The sequence below is a fragment of the Argentina silus genome (assembly GCF_951799395.1).
Source record: "Argentina silus genome assembly, chromosome: 10".
NCBI classification, from domain to species: domain Eukaryota; kingdom Metazoa; phylum Chordata; class Actinopteri; order Argentiniformes; family Argentinidae; genus Argentina; species Argentina silus.
Window position 1 is genome coordinate 17,800,730 of NC_139664.1, and position 14,365 is coordinate 17,815,094.

Genomic DNA, 14,365 nt, shown 5'->3' on the forward strand with positions numbered 1-14,365 from the left:
CCGAGCCAGACCGGGGATTGCGTTGACATCAGCTCTGTGTGAAGCTGCGTCTGAGATGTCGCTGTATTTACGACCTGTTTTCAACGGAACTCCTTCCTTCCTTCGTTTTATCGTCTTCCACTTGCGGTCTGAGCAAGACGGGGTGTGGTACAGAGGGGAATTCATCCCTCATCCGTTTAATTTTCCATCCTCCTCCTCTTCCTCCCCCCCTCCCCCCTCTCTCTCCCTCTCTCTAATTCTCTCTCTCTCCTCCCTCTCTGTGCTAGGATTCTCTTTCTCATTCTTCCTTCTCTCCACTGTGACTCTCTTCTTTCAAACTCACTGTTCTTCCTGTTACACTGATGAGCGTGGACGGCAAAGTCACACGGTGATTGGTCCAGCCTGCGATGAACCGGTCAACAGGGCAGCCATTGGATGTGATGACTTTGCTGTGCAGCGATTCGCTGAGGCACAGCCCACTGTGAAAAGCCGGCTTTACTGTAGGTGGCGGACGAGGAGGGAGGGAGGGAGGGAGGGAGGGAGGAAGGGAGGAGCTTCCCTCTGTTCAGATTCCTGTACACACAGAAAGAGTGTGTGCATGTGTGTTTGAGGGACCAAAACACAGCCGCCTCCCGGCCAGTCAAGCAGCGCTACGGTAACAGAGAGAAACAGAGTGAAAAAGAGGGAGACAGAGAGAAAGAGAGAGAGAGAGAGAGAGAAGAAAGGAGACAGAGCCTAGGTATTTCCTAAACCTGCAGAGGTGCAGTCCGAGACTCACAGACACTGACCAAGTCCACCTGAAGTAGAGAGGGAGAGACGCAGAGTACTTCAGAAAGGGAGCTTCATTGAGAACTGTCATCAACATCCTCTTCGTCAGCGTCATCTTCATCACCATCACAAGAGGCCAGAGACAGAGAGAGAGTCACAATGGACAGGAGCCGGTCCATCCAGCATGAGATCAATTCTCTGAAAGGTACTGCCGGTGTGGACAGACATGATTTGGTAGAGTTTAGAGAACCTTTCTGTGCTGGCTGCACTGTACACTCCCAGGGACAGAGACAGGCAGGCATGCTGTACAGACAGACAGACAGACATACATAGAGAGAGAGAGAGAGAGATAGACAGGGAGGGAGGCAGGCAGGGAGGGAGGGAGGGAGGGAGGCGAGAGAGAGAGAAACATTGTTTTTGTTATTGGGGTCTGCAGGGGAGGGCAGCTTGGGAGGGGAGGGGTGTCCGCCCGGCAGTGGCATTGTTTGAAAGTTCTGCTAGAATATGCCTCAAATCAGACAGAGTAAAGTGTGTGTGTGTGTGTGTGTGTGTGTGTGTGTCTGTGTGTGTGTGAGTGTGTGAGAGTGTGCGTGTGTGTGTGTGTGTGTGTGTGTGTATCTGTGTGTGTGTGCGTGTGTGTGTGTGTGTTTGTGTGTGTGTGTGTGTCTGTGTGTGTCTGAGAGAGAGAGAGAGAGAGAGAGAGAGAGAGAGAGAGAAAGTGGACAAAGTGCCTGTAGTCAGCTGTGATTGAGTAGCTTTGACCTGGCGTGGTTGTGTAAAAAGCTTGTGATATTTCCATGCCCCCCTGCTCTGGCAGACTCTGTTGTACTAACCAGGCTAGTAGCATCTCAACCTCACATTTCCCATGCAAACCCATCAGGCAAATCTTCTGCAACCCCCCTCTCTCCTGGAGTCAGGTCTACTACTGGGTGTCTACTCGAACCTCATGAATGAAGATGTAACCCTATACTTGTAAGCATTGGTTGAAATGGAGGGGGACCCTTTCTGTGGTGTTAAAATACTTTCATTTCAGCATTGAATTTGCCTCTGGACACACAGGGTTCCCCGTCGTGATTTCCACCAGTGCTTGTAAGCCTCATAGAGGTCTCTGTTGTCTCCAGGTATCTCTACAGGAGATCTAAGCTTACGGGATGGAGGCTGCTTGTTTGCAGTAACCGGTCAGGTTTTAACTCGTAAACCAGTTTGGCGCGCGTGCTTCCCTGTTCGACAGTTTCTGTCAGGTTTCTGTTATGATGTCATGATGGACAGGTGTTTTCATCCCCTGGAGGAATGTTAGGAATGACAGCTGGAATGACAGCCGGTATACAGGAACATGTTTAGTACAGCGACACTGTTCACTGATTCTGAATAAGGAGGAGAGTAATGTTGTTGAATGGGCCTGATAAATAAGATTAAGTAAATATGATTATACTGGATATGATGATGATGATGATGATGATGATAGTGGTGGTGATGAGGATGATGGTGGTGGTGATGAAGATGATGATGATGGTGGTAGTGGTGGTGGTAGTAGTGGTGGTGGTGGTGATGGAGATGATCACGATGATGATGATTACGATGGCGATGGTGATGGAGATAATAATGATGATGATGATAGTAGTGGTGATGATGATGATGATGATGATGATACTGATACTAATGGAGTTGGGAGTCACTAGCCTGTGTGCTGTGACACCAGTGTGAGTGTAAGTGCAGAGGCAGCACTAATGATCCTGTAGTCTGCCTGCCCCGATGATGTAATGACTAGCACTCCTTGACCCTCTGAGCAGAGCTTAGATGTCTTTTCTCCAGGGGGTGTGTGTGCGCACCTGCGTGCGTGTGTGTGTGCGCGCACCTGCGTGTGCGTGTATGTGTGTGTACGTGTGTGCGCGTGGGGGATCCAAATGGATTGACCGTGAATAAATGAACCCCTCCCCCCGACTCAGCACAAATGCCAGTCCTGAGCCTACCCCTGGATGAGTCGGGGAGAGTCATCATCCCTTAGTCCGGCTAAGCACTCCTCTCAGAGACTGGGGGGTTCATCAGAAGTCCAGGATCAATGGGCCAGTCTAATTACTGCCATGTCACTCTCCTCTGCCTGATCACGCCCTGAGCTAGCCTGCTAGCCTGTTAGCGCCTCCATGCTAATATAAGCAGCAGCAGCACTGATATTGGGTCTCGTCACTGTGCTACATTTGGACAGTGTTCCTCTATGAGGCCTTCTAAATGACGCCTTGTCACGGAGGCTCATCTGTCACATGGAGGAATCTGCAGCGTCGTGGAGAAGGGGTAGAGAGGGTGGACATGAGTTCTCTCTTTCAGCTCTAGGCTAGATGTAGGCCTTGCTCTAGGAGTGTGTGTGTGTGTGTGTGTGTGTGTGTGTGTGTGTGTGTGTGTGTGTGTGTGTGTGTGAGTGGGTATCTAAATGTGTATCTATAATGTGTATCTATAATAGGCCTGCAGTATGAATGTGTGTGTGTGTGTGTGTGTGTGTGTGTGTGTGTGTTTGCACACATGTATATTTGCGTCCTGTGTATTCCAGAGTGCTGTGTAGCAGCAGGAGCGGGAGGGCGTGTTGCCAGGAACTTGCTTGATAGATTAGTGATGAATTGCCTCTCCAGCCACCAGCAGCCAGAGGCAGAAGCAGAGAAGCAGAGAAGCAGAGAAGCTCTCATATATCAGATCTCTCCTGCTGCGGATCGATTTCAGTCTGAGCTAGAACTTCCTGATGGTGATCTACAACCGTACGAAACCCCATAGTCCTGCAGTCCTGTACGTGGATGACAGATAGCCATAGACACTTACTGTAAGCCAGCTGAACTGTCCTGTACGTGGATGACAGATAGCCATAGACACTTACTGTAAGCCAGCTGAACTGTCCTGTACGTGGATGACAAATACCTATAGACACTTGTTGTCGTCCTCCACCGTTCGTATGACAAACGACCTAGCTTTAAATCCCCGTCGTCGTCCTATTAAAGATACGCCATACGGTACTTTATACTGAAGTCCTATAACGGATAGCCGTTGATGCTAACTGTAGCCCTGAAAACCCTGGGGGACCGATGGCCACCGATACCTGCTGCAACTCCTAAACCACTGTGTCTATGACACGCTGTATGACAGGGGTTTTTTATGACTGGCTGGAGGGCGGAGGAGAGAAGATAGAAAGCGTTGAACCTCTGGTTCTGTTGGAGGAGAAGACACACCTGAGTGAGGCGGTCTTGCTGTAGAAAGCCCTCTGCGGACGGGCCTTCACAATGAGGGATGATCCTGAAATCCGCCGTCGAGGCTGTGCTAACCGGCCACTGTAGGCCACATGACGCACCGTTAAATGGTTGCTCCTTGAGGTCTGTGATATCCATTATGATAGGGGGTGAAGATAGATGTCTGAACAGAGGGGGGGGGGGGGGGGGGGAATTTTTTGGAAAGCAACGCATTTGCTCCCTCCTTAATGTCCGGTGGTGATGGTGGTGGAGGGTGGATGGTGAGCTTGTGGGCTGATAGGCAGCCTCCCTGACTGGTGGGCAGGCTGGATTAAAAGGCCCCTCAGAGGAGGAGGAGGAGGAGGAGGAGGAGGAGGGGGGTATGTTTATGATTTAGACCCTACTATCTCAGTCCATTAAAGCCTCTGCAATGCAGCTCTGCAAAGAGAGGGGGTGAGGCCCACATGCAGTACACAAACACACACACACACACACACACACACACACACACACACACGTCATACAGACTGCTGTGCACTCACAAACACACACACGTACACACACACACACACACACACACACACTGGAGAGATTCTGAAGGACAAAGGGTGTTTCTGTCCAAAGGAAGCACCTCTTGATTGCACAGGAAATGTTCTAACTACCTCTTGCTCGAGTGCACCCCACATTTCTTGTGTGAAACATGTGTTTGGAGAGATTAAGATGACCGTCAATGTGTGCAAAGCAAGGTTCCAGAAACACACTGAAGTATACTGGAATTCCAGTGAACTCGTTTATTTTTTGCCGTTGGGAGATTCGCCAAACAAGCGTTTTCTTCATTTAGCTTAACACATGGACTGGGATTCGCTCTGTGCCGAAGGCGAACAGTGATTTGGGATCTATTGGGGAGTATTAGGAATCATTTGAAAAACCTCTCTTGCCTTTATTCTGTGTTAAGCACAATCGTGTCTATACACTGCCTGCAGCAAGCCTTGGCACCAAACCTGAACTCATTCTCATTCTCATTCTCTCTCTCTCTCTCTTTCTCGCATGCACACACGCACGCACGCACACACACACACACACACACACACACACACACACTCGCACACACACACACACTCGCACATACACACACGCACGCACACACACACACACATACACCCACACACACACACACACACACACACACACACACACACACACACACACACACACACACAGAAAGGAAGGCAGTAATTACTGTAAAAGGGAATCCCCTGGCCAGCTTTTGAGTGTTGAATGTGGAGGTATTCCACAATTCCACATACCCTGTCTTCCTGCCCCCATTTCCCTGTCACATGGTCTCTGCCCTACACCTGCCTTTCCCTACCCTAGTATCCTGCCCTCGACGTGCCCTCCTGTTCCCCCGTCTCCTGTCAAGAGACCTGTCTGACCGTACCCCTCCTTCCTGCCCAGGACCTACCATACTACCACTGTTTCCTTTCCAGCAAAGGAAAAAAAGCGAAGGTCTTCTTCTGCGTACACAAATAACATCCAGAGTACTGTATGATGTAACCTACCGTAGGTGTGCACTGTTGACTGATAAGGCTTTATGCTACTGTCAGATTCGATCATACAAACGGTCTAGTTATCTCGGAAGCTGACTGACTGCCCTTATCAGTAGGCTCCAAGTGCTGGTCTCTTTCAGGTCCAGTTGATTGCGTGCGGTTGTTTGCACTAGTCTCTGACCCTCAGAGACGAGGGTTTGTTTGAATCAAAATCAAGCAGAGGGCTACATGAAATGGTGAACTATGATGTCCCCCCCCCATCCCCCCCCCCCCCCCCCCCCCCCACCTTGTCCCTTGCCCAACCCCAAAACCTCAACCTGAAACGGAGAAGAGGGATAGAAGAGGACACAAAGCCCTGAGCTGTCCCAACCAGAACCAAAGTGTGTTTCTCTGTGTGTGTGTGTGTGTGTGTGTGTGTGTGTGTGTGTGTGTGTGTGTGTGTGTGTGTGTGTGTGTGTGAGAGTCTGCCCCTCACGGTGCTGTGCCAGTCCCTGCATGGCAAGTAGTAGGGCACCACATACCTCTCTGCCATGGCCCCTTTCAGAGAGAGCTGAGTACTGACCTATTTTCCCTGGGCTTGTCAAGCGACATTAGCCTAAACCCCTAATAATACCATCTCACTTCTCAGAGAGACTGCTAAAACTCTACTCCACTGCATTTGTACGACAAGATTTGTAGCTGGACGAATAAGTCACGGGGGCTGCAAGAATTTTTAGGACTGAAATAACCAGTTAGTTGGCGTTGGTATTTGTTGTCTGTTTGCAGCAAAACAACTCACATGTCTGAAGGTAAAAGAATGCAGTATGAAAGGTGTTTGGAGTGCGGCTTAGTTTTCTCCAAGCATAGTTTTTCACCTGCAGTATAATATGACTGTATTTATCTTCGATGTACCACTCTGAAGCTTCTCTACCGTCACCGGGTGTGACCAGGTGTTGACATGTACGCTGTCCCAATAACCAAGTGACTGGTGAAAATGACCACCAGTGTGATGATGACAGAGCACCGGGGGGAGGCCGGTGGAGGTAGAAATCGGAGGACGGGGCTCATTGTAATGCGCGGAACGGAATGAGGAATGGTATCAAACACACGTGTTTGATACCATTCCTCATTCCGTTCCGCGCATTACAATGAGCCCCGTCCTCCGATTTCTACCTCCGCCGGCCTCCCCTGCAGAGCACTGCTAGCCATCAGCCTCTCATCGTCCCTGCAGTAGTCACTCTGTACTGCTCCTCCTCCTCCTCCATGAAGAAGTGCCACGCTGGCAGATTATGATGAATGGAAGCTCATTTGACAACAGAGTGAGAGGTTAAATCTCCTGTGTGTGTTTACTTAACACATCTGCCCCTTATGATGGTGTGTGTGTGTGTGTGTGTGTGTGTGTGTGAGTGTGAGTATGAGTGTGTGTGCGTGCATGAGTGCTGCATGTGTGTGTGTGTGTGTGTGTGTGTGTGTGTGTGTGTGTGTGTGTGTGTGTGTGCGTGTGCGTGTGCGTGTGTGTGGGAATGACACTGCTCTGTTTGACAGCCCAGTGTTATTTTCCAGCTGGTCAGCCTCAGCTCCTCCACACACTCCCAGGCTCATTAGAGACATGGAGGTGCGAGGACAAGCTTCACAGCATCGCAGGATGGCATCCTTGTCAGGAGACTGGAGACTGACGCCCACATGACCTCACCCCCCCCCCCCCCCCCCATCCTATCCAGTCTCCAGCCTTGAACCCTCCAATGAAGCGAGGAGGATGAACTCAGCACACTGCTGGGCTCTATCTGCGTTCCTTTTTTCTGTCTCAAGGCAAGATATAAAACGGATTTGTTTTACATCCATTGCCTTTTTTCAGTAAATTGTGGGATCAGCAGTTTTGGTACAATGACCCCCCCTACAGACAAGTCTAAGATATAACTCCCTCTCAAAGCTTGAGAGTACAATATATCCCTTCCCTCCTTTTCTCTCTATCTCTCGCTCTCTCTCTCTCTCTCACTCTCACTCTCTCTCTCATTCTCTCTTTCGATCTCTCCCTCTCTCTCTTTTTCTCTCTCCCATCCCTCTCTCTCTCTCTCTCTCTCTCCCTCCCTCCCTCTCTCTTTCTCTCTATCTCTCTTTCTCCCTATCTACCTAACGGTTTGTGTTCGAGAGGCTTAAAGGAAGACAGGCAACAAAGTCAGGAAGGAAAGGCTTCAGGAGGTTGTTTTGGAAGTCTCAGGAAATTGTAGTTTTTCTGGAATCTGTTGATATTGCTGTACTGTAGATGAAAGGCCGGTATGGGTGTTTACAGTAAACTGCCTCAGGCTACTGTGTAGCCCCGTGATCCGAGGCAGGATGAAAGAAATATGAAGAAAAATATATATATCTATTTGGAAAATATGGATATTCTGGACCAGACTGCACAGCCCTGCCCCTGTATGATCCTGGGCAGGATGAAAGGAATATGGAAATATATATATATATATATAGGTGCTGTTGGAAATTCCTTTCATCCTGCCCAGGATCATACATCATATGTCATATATATAAATATATTTGGAAAATATGGATATTCTGGACCAGATGTATTGACTGTTCCTCCACAACTCTGGTCGGCTCAAGAGTTTGTTAGACTTCAGCTGTCAAACCCGGTCAGCTGTCGATAGAGCTGTAAGCTCCAGAATGCCAATAACATGCCCTATAGAATCCGCACGTAGAGAGAAGTGTCACTCTACAGCAGAGGCATCGCGTGAGTCAATTGGAAAACCGGAGATGATTAAGTGGCCATTGTGGTATGCGGTGCTGTTGGAAATTTCAGCCGGAATAACTTTAGCCGGAATAGCTAAACCCTACTGTTATGATAAGTGTCCTGAGATTAAACCACTGAGATTTAGGACCTTGGTTGAACCTCTCATCCGAAGGAGAACAGCAGGGTAGAGCCCTCTGATCCGAAGTCATAAAAGGAATGTTTGGTTTTCCCATCCTTCACTGGCCGCAGAGCCTCAGCATGGGAGCCAAAGCAGACATTAGTGCCGGTCTGGACCGACTGGAAATCACTCATCATCGAGCAGACAAGACCATCGATTCCTCCACTCGGATCGTCAATAACAGGAAGGGAATGGGATGCACTGGACCGCATCGCAGCGTGTACCCCCCTACTGCTTTATCAGAGAGAATCAGAACCACGTCATGTCTGGCTCTGCTTCTAATCTGATCCATTAGTCTGTCTGTGATCCCTGGAACCAGAACATTATTAACTCTGGGATTCATCACTGATTACAATCACTTAGTCTTGGATTCGACAATCAGCCTCTGGTCATCTGGGCTTCTGTGGTTTATCTGTGAGGAGGTTCCAGTGTCGGGGTAGAACAATGGCGAGGAGGCTGTAGACCCATTGTCTGGTATTGTTGACCATGAGGCAGGCAGGGATCTCCTGTCGGTTCGCTATTCCCAGTTTTTCCTAATTCCGTCATCTGAGAATCCCATCAAACGGATTGGCTGACATCCAGAGAGAGGAATGTGTGTGTGTGTGTGTGTGTGTGTGTGTGTGTGTGTGTGTGTGTGTGTGTGTGTGTGGGGATGGGGGGGGGTGTGGGTGTGGGTGTGGGTGTAGGATGTATGGAAATACGGCCACAGATACAATAACACAGTCCTTGTGTGAACCCTCAAGGCTTGCCTACTCTGAATGTGTCATATACAGTTATAATCCACTAGCAACAGCATTCACTATCATCACCACCAACGATACCCTACCACAGCATTTCACCACACATCTACAGTATCTACAGCCGCAGGAGTTTATGTTTAACACGTTTGGCAGAACCTCACTATGTCCAACTGTCCCCATATGGGCTTCAGACCTGCTCCAGACCTGCATTCCTGTGGTTTCACACCCATTTCCAGAACCCTCTCTTCAGCACTCCACCACTCCAAGCTTACATAGAGCGGGACATTCCTGGGACGGGGGGGGACGGACGGGGGGAGACGGGGGGAATCACTGGTAGGAAATGCATCACAGGCATGTTTCCCCTCTCTGTTGAGGGGCTAGTCACAGTGATAGCGAGGCCCTGGGGAGTCGTGTACAGAACCGTAGATAGGCTTGTCCCTCTGTGAGAGTACAGCAGCAGGGGTCAGTTTTCCCTGGGCTGAGTGTCCCTCTGGTGGCTCAAGATGGTCAGCAGACTTGGGTCAACCTACTGTGCTGTAGGCTAAGACCCTCGAGGGGGATTTGAGGCGTGCTTGATTTAGCTTAAAGTGTTCACTTTAAGGGACCTTTTCATTGACGTTTTGACACATAATCGAGCTAAGTCAGGCGCAGCTCAAGTATTTGACATAGTGTACATAAAGTAGTGTGTTTGATCCACGTCTGGTGAGGACCATGAACGAGGTTCTGCGGTACTTAGGGACTTGGGCTTTCAGCTGATCCTGTTCGTACGAGGGAACGTGACTCTGTGCACTGTGACAAACTTGGGGTTTAGTGAGGAATTAGAGCCCCGCGGAGCTACAAACACACACACATACACACACACAAACACATGCACACATGCACACACACACACACACACACACACACACACACACACACACACACACACACACACACATACACACACACACACACACACACACTCACACGCCCCAGGGGTCATACACAGTCTCCTTTGTCTCAACTCGCAGGCTTCCTGTCCTAGAGTGAGGAAAACACCACAGAAGATAGTTTTAGAAAAGCACTGTTTTTGTCTGTCCTCATTGTCTTGGTGTTCAGTTTCAGTCTGACTTGAATTCAGCGGGGAGCCACTTTCAGGTCAATCCTTTGCTTCTGCCTTCTGATCCTGCTGCAGCGCATTCCAGCCCAGTTTGTGTACCATACTGTATATCATTATGCCAGGAAGTTGATTATTAACAGCATGCTCATACCACACCTGCTCAACGGTCTTTTTTATGCTACACCACCATAACACCACAGCTGATTATACACATACACCTGCACTGCACCACAGCTGATTATACACATACACCACCATAACACCACAGCTGATTATACACATACACCTGCACACTGCACCACAGCTGCTTCATGCTGTAGCTACAGTACCGTACACCTCCCATGACAATACATCACAGGTCATACACTTCCTTGTCCTCGTCCTACTTGCTCGATGGCACACACACACAGCATGGCACACACACACACACACACACACGCACGCACACACGCACGCATGCACGCACGCACGCACGCACGCACGCACGCACGCAACCACACCTACACAACCACACATACATGCACGCACACACGCATGCACCACACACAAACATACACACACACACACACACACACACACACACACACACACACACACACACTCACACACAACCGCACGTACACAACCACACGTACATGCACACACTCACACACACACACACACAGAACCATACACACACACAACCACACCCACACACACACACGCACAGAACCACACACACACACACACACACACACACATGCACACACACTACATCCATACAGCCCCAGTGTGGTTGGCACAGGGCCATGTCACTGAGCCCTTATTCTGTCACTGCGCCAGGCAACACACTTAACCCCCCCCCCCCCCCCCCCCCCCCCCCCCAGCCCACGGAACTCTGCGGTGACAGTCACCCCTGTGTCACTTTCATCTCATCAAGGAGTCCTCTGTCTGTCTGTCTGTCCCTGTTGATCAAGGACAGGATAGATGATTTACTAAAGCACCGTGTCTCTCAGAAGGTGGACACTGCCTTAGAAACAGCTTCATGCTGGATGTGTCTGGTAATAGAAGCTGACAGGCGTCGATGTTAGGAAAATAATACATGTGTCTCCTCACTAATTAAGGCGTTAAATAGCTGAACATGATGGCTGGTGCTCAGTAAGCGGTTGTGTTTGTTATTTCATGGAGAGAGGAGCGAACTGTAACACATATTTGTCTTTTTTTCATCTCTGTTCTCTTTGAAGTTTGTTTCCCGGCTCACCTTTTGTTGCTGTTCTGAAACTTCAGCTCTCTCTCTCTCTCTCTCTCTCTCTCTCTCTCTCTCTCTCTCTCTCTCTCAAGGCACTTGGGAGCGCTGCACGGACGCACGCACGAACACGCACTCACACACACACGCGCACACACACGCGCACACACACACACACACACACACACACACACACACACACACACACATACGTATACACACACACACACACACACATATGTATACACACACACACACACACACACATATGCACACACACACACACACGCACACACCCACACACCCACCCACACACACACACACCCACATACTGTACATACACACACACACACACACACACACACACACACACACATACTGTACACACACACACACACACACAAAGCTGAGAACTCGCATGGGTTTTTATCAGGGAGGGCGGCTCCAACCTGTGAAGGAGGGGAGGGGTGAGGAGGAGTGGGGGTGGGGTGGAGGGTGGGGTGGGGGGGGGGAGTCCCATTCTGTGGCTCTACACAGCGTGACGTGTTTGAAAAGAGAGAGAAACATAGACATTGAATGGAAGACAGAGACCGGGCTGGACAAACCTGAGATTAAGAGAGAGAGAGAGAAAGAAAGAGAGACAGAGAGACACAGAGAGAGAGAGAGAGAGAGAGAGAGAGAAAGAGAAAGTTTAGCACAAAGAAAGACAAAAAAAAAACTACTCATTTGAAGGCCGAGAACAGCAACAGTTCCAAAGGTCTCTCTCCTCTACTGCTGAGCATGTCCTCTGCCTACTGCTCCACCAAAGGTAAGACTCAGCCTTGTGTTCAACTGTACTGTGCAATAGTGGGGCTGGAAGGAGAGAAAGGCAGAAAAGACAAAGACAGGAGACTGAAGGTAAAGAAAAGCAGGTGCAGAGCAGAGCATGCGTGAGAGAGAGAGAGAGAGAGAGAGAGAGAGAGAGAGAGAGAGAGAGAGAGAGAGAGAGTGAGTTAGGACGAGCCAGGCTGGGGGGGAGTGGGGAGTGGATAGAGCACCAGAGCACACCTAACACACAACAGGTGTGTGTGTGTGTGTGTGTGTGTGTGTGTGTCTGTCTGCCTGGACCCATGGGCTGTATACTCTAGGCCTGGGCATGCAGGCTTCAAAGGCATGCATGCCTAGTGAGTTTGAGTGTGTGTGTGTGTGTGTGTGTGTGTGTGTGTGTGTGTGTGTGAGTGTGTGTGTGTCTGTGTGTGTGTGTGTGTTCTCAGCTCTCTCTGTGTGAGTGTGAGTGAGTGTGAGTGTGTGTGCGTCTGTGAGTCTGTGGGTCCGTGCGTCCGTGCATACAGGCTTGCGTGGGTGCGTGTGTGCGTGTGTGTCTCTCTGTGTGTGTCTGTGTTTGTGGACGTTTGGGTTTGGAGGGGGGCGGTTTAGAGACCACACATACACAATGACATCATTCATCATCATCATCATCATCATCACAGCATTATGAGAGAGATTATGATAGATATAAAACCAGTGACATCAACACAAATTTCTGCCAAGCTACCAAATTTGGTTTGGGTTTTTTCCACTGAATCCATATTCATCCTCAGGGCTTGTTCAAGCTATGTGAAGTGTGCATTCGTGTCTGTGCTTGCAGGGTAGACAAGGGGGATACTTGCACACTGGCAATGATTGTATGTCACAGTAATTAGGGTCACAGGCTTTATTCACCACAGTACAAAGGTGCTAAACCATTTAGTGTTTGAGGTTGTCAGAGTGTGTGTACAGTGTGTGTTGATATAGATCATGCTACTGATCATGTTTTCCCAGATAAGAACATCTCTTTTAGCTGTTATAAGAATCAGACTGTTATTTGATGCAGGCATCTCCAGACCAGATATGGGACACACACACACACACACACACACACACACACACACACACACACACTTTTGCCCTGTGCCTTCCTCCACTAAGCCCCCCTTCACCATCCAGATATGATCTCATCTCTTCAGAGCAGAGCGGAGAGGGGCTTTACTGGAAGTAGAGCTGGCACCAGTCCTGCACGGTAGAGAGGTTAAGTGTCCTCTCCTCCTCTACACATGGTGAGCTCATTAGCCACCATTACTGTCCCCTCTCCTCTCCACGCCTTTCAACACAGACCCCCAATCCAACCCCCTCTATGCTCTGCTGAATGCGAAGTCTGCTGATTCAGAGTCTAGGGCCGACTGGCAGGGGTCCTACTCTCATTAGAAGTCCTTTAATGTCCCTCTGTGTCCGAGTTAAGGAGGGAAAAGGTCCCTCTGTGTCTCCATCAAGGCAGGATGTCATTCAAAGACCCCCCCCCGCGGAGTGGAATGAGGAGCGTGTGTGTCTGTCTGTCTGTCTGTTGGTGGTCTGTGTGTCTGTGTGCCTTTGTTTATGCCAGCAACGCTGCTGCCTAGTGAAAAGGCCTGAAACAGAAGCCTGACACTGCAGTTGGCTGTCAGAGGGGGAATGCGTTGGCTGGGATTCAGAGAGTTTGCGGCTGTGTGTGTGTGTGTGTGTGTGTGTGTGTGTGTGTGTGTGCGTGTGTGTGTGTGTGTGTGTGTGTGTGTGTGTGTGTGTGTGTGTGTGTGTGTGTGCGTGTGTGTGTGTTTGTGTGTTGGGGTTTGTGTGTGTGCGTGCTTATGAGGGTGCGTGCGTGCGTGCGTGCGTGTTTATGAGAGAAAGAGAGAGAGAGAGAGGGATGGGATGGGATGGGATTCAGAGACAGTTTGCAGCTGTGTGTGTGTGTGTGTGTGTGTGACAGAGTCTATTCTGTTTGGGCAGTGGTGGATGACAATGCCCTTTTGAAGTAGGACTGGAGTGTGTTATTCTCCACTGACCCCCCCTGGTGTTGCAATGCTTCCTTCTACTGGCATTGATGGGACTTACAGTAAATGCCAACACTGGGAACAGACTGCC

The 14,365-nt window shown here is 49.6% G+C and overlaps 1 protein-coding gene across 1 annotated transcript in view; it reads left to right on the top strand.

Annotated features, from left to right (window-relative positions):
• Positions 1-906: 906 nt before the first annotated feature.
• Positions 907-14,365, top strand: part of LOC310811242 (plectin-like) — a gene marked incomplete at its 5' end in the record, with an annotated part of 104,413 nt that continues 90,954 nt past the window's right edge. Inside the window, one exon of the mRNA XM_083679350.1 lies at positions 907-952. Coding sequence (XP_083535476.1) covers positions 907-952 — 46 coding nt within the window. The remainder of the gene's footprint in view (positions 953-14,365) is intronic.